This window comes from Carassius auratus, chromosome 31 (genome assembly GCF_003368295.1).
Source record: "Carassius auratus strain Wakin chromosome 31, ASM336829v1, whole genome shotgun sequence".
Classification (NCBI taxonomy): domain Eukaryota; kingdom Metazoa; phylum Chordata; class Actinopteri; order Cypriniformes; family Cyprinidae; genus Carassius; species Carassius auratus.
Window position 1 is genome coordinate 20,807,143 of NC_039273.1, and position 1,683 is coordinate 20,808,825.

The 1,683-nt window shown below is 46.9% G+C and overlaps 1 protein-coding gene across 1 annotated transcript; it reads right to left on the bottom strand.

Moving 5' to 3' along the window:
- LOC113050798 (C-X-C chemokine receptor type 4-like) lies at positions 1-1,683 on the bottom strand. The gene is made up of 2 exons (XM_026214101.1): positions 1,565-1,683; positions 1-1,472 (listed from the first exon to the last, which is right to left on the bottom strand). Exons 1-2 carry the CDS (start codon positions 1,577-1,579, stop codon positions 405-407), a joined length of 1,083 nt encoding a protein of 360 aa, XP_026069886.1. The 5' UTR covers positions 1,580-1,683; the 3' UTR covers positions 1-404.

Below are 1,683 nucleotides of genomic sequence, written 5' to 3' on the forward strand. Positions count from 1 at the left end.
TTGAGTACTCAAAATTTTATTGCAAATTATATATACTTCAAATTGCCAAAGCAGCTTTTTAAAACTGGGAATGGACCCCTAATTCAGTCCCTTTATCGTGTAATAAATAAATGCAATGGTCAACATAAGTGCAGAAAGGAACCAGATAAAAAACAACAACAATATATTTACACAATATGTACAGTAAACATCTTGCACACTATATCAACGCATCTGTACACAATGCCTCTTCACACTATGAAGAGAGATGCCATACTGACAGACTTATTTACATCCTAGCTACTAATCCATCAGGCTCAGCCTGTTTGCTATATGTTTTCTATACAAAGCACATATAGTTGGTCATTTCATGTCATTAATATTATATCTGGAAGCATTTTCACTGTCCAATGTGTGCGCTCGTGTTAACTAGTCTGAAAGCTTGAAGATTCGGATTCTGTGGATACAGATAACATTCCCCCTCTCTTCTTAGTAAGACTTTTCTGACTGGACCCCCGGCTGGGAAATAGAGTGCTGCGGGCGGACTTCTTGAACTTCACCCCCAGAAACGCGTATAGGATGGGGTTGAGGCAGCAGTGAAAGTACGCGAGAGCCTCGGTCACGAAGATCCACTTCTGCAGACCCTGCTCGAGCTCGCAGCTGTGAGGAACCACCTTCAGCATCATCAGCGTGTCCATCAGGATCCCTCCGCAATACGGCAACCAGCAGACGAAAAAGCATACGATCAGAACCACGGTGGTCTTTAGCGCTTTGCGCTTCTGCGAGCCCTTGGAGCCGCTTGACAGCTTGGAGATGATGAAGCAGTAGCAGATGAGAATCACGAGCCCGGGTAGCACGAAGCCCACCAGGATGTGCTGGAAGCGGAAAGTGACCACCCAGGTGATGTAAGAGTCATGTGGGTAAACGCGCTCGCAGAAGGTGCGTAAAGAGCTGGTCTCCGCTTTGGCGAACACCAGGTCGGGAATGGTGAGGAGCGCGGCGGGGAGCCACACGCCTAAGTAAATGATCCGATTGGCCACAAGTTTCCTAATACCTTGGCTGTTCGTTGCGCGCACCACGGCGAGGTACCGGTCGAGGCTGATGAAGGCGAGGATGAGGACGCTGCTGTATAAATTCACTGTGTAAATCATATGCACGGCCACGCACATGAACCCTCCGAAGTACCAGTCTTTGGCCGCGTCCACGGCCCAGAACGGCAGGGTGAGCACAAACAGAAGGTCCGCCACTGAAAGGTGCAGACGGTACTTGTCCGTCATGGTTCTGGATTTCTTCTGGCAGCCCATTACCAGCACAACCAGTCCGTTCCCGATAAGACCCAGAACAAAAATGATTCCGTACACGGTTGGAAGAAAGATCCTCTGGAAGTCGTGACTGACCTCCAAGTTGCACGGAACCTCAAAGTTGGCTCCGATGTCCCCTGAGCCGAACTCAGAGCCGTTATCAGCTGATAAATCATCTTCAAAGACGATGTGCTGCAAAAAAGTAAACAGGAAAGTTATTTGAATGCAATCAAACTTCACTTAATATTTTTTTTTTTTTTAAATATGAATAACTGTTGTCTTACTTCGTAATATGCCATCTTTAAAACACTCCTCCAGTGCTTAGTTAGTCTCCTCTCCAGTAAGCCAACAGTGATTGTCTAAAGTTCTGTGGAGCTCGGAGGATTTAAATACCCCACCGAGC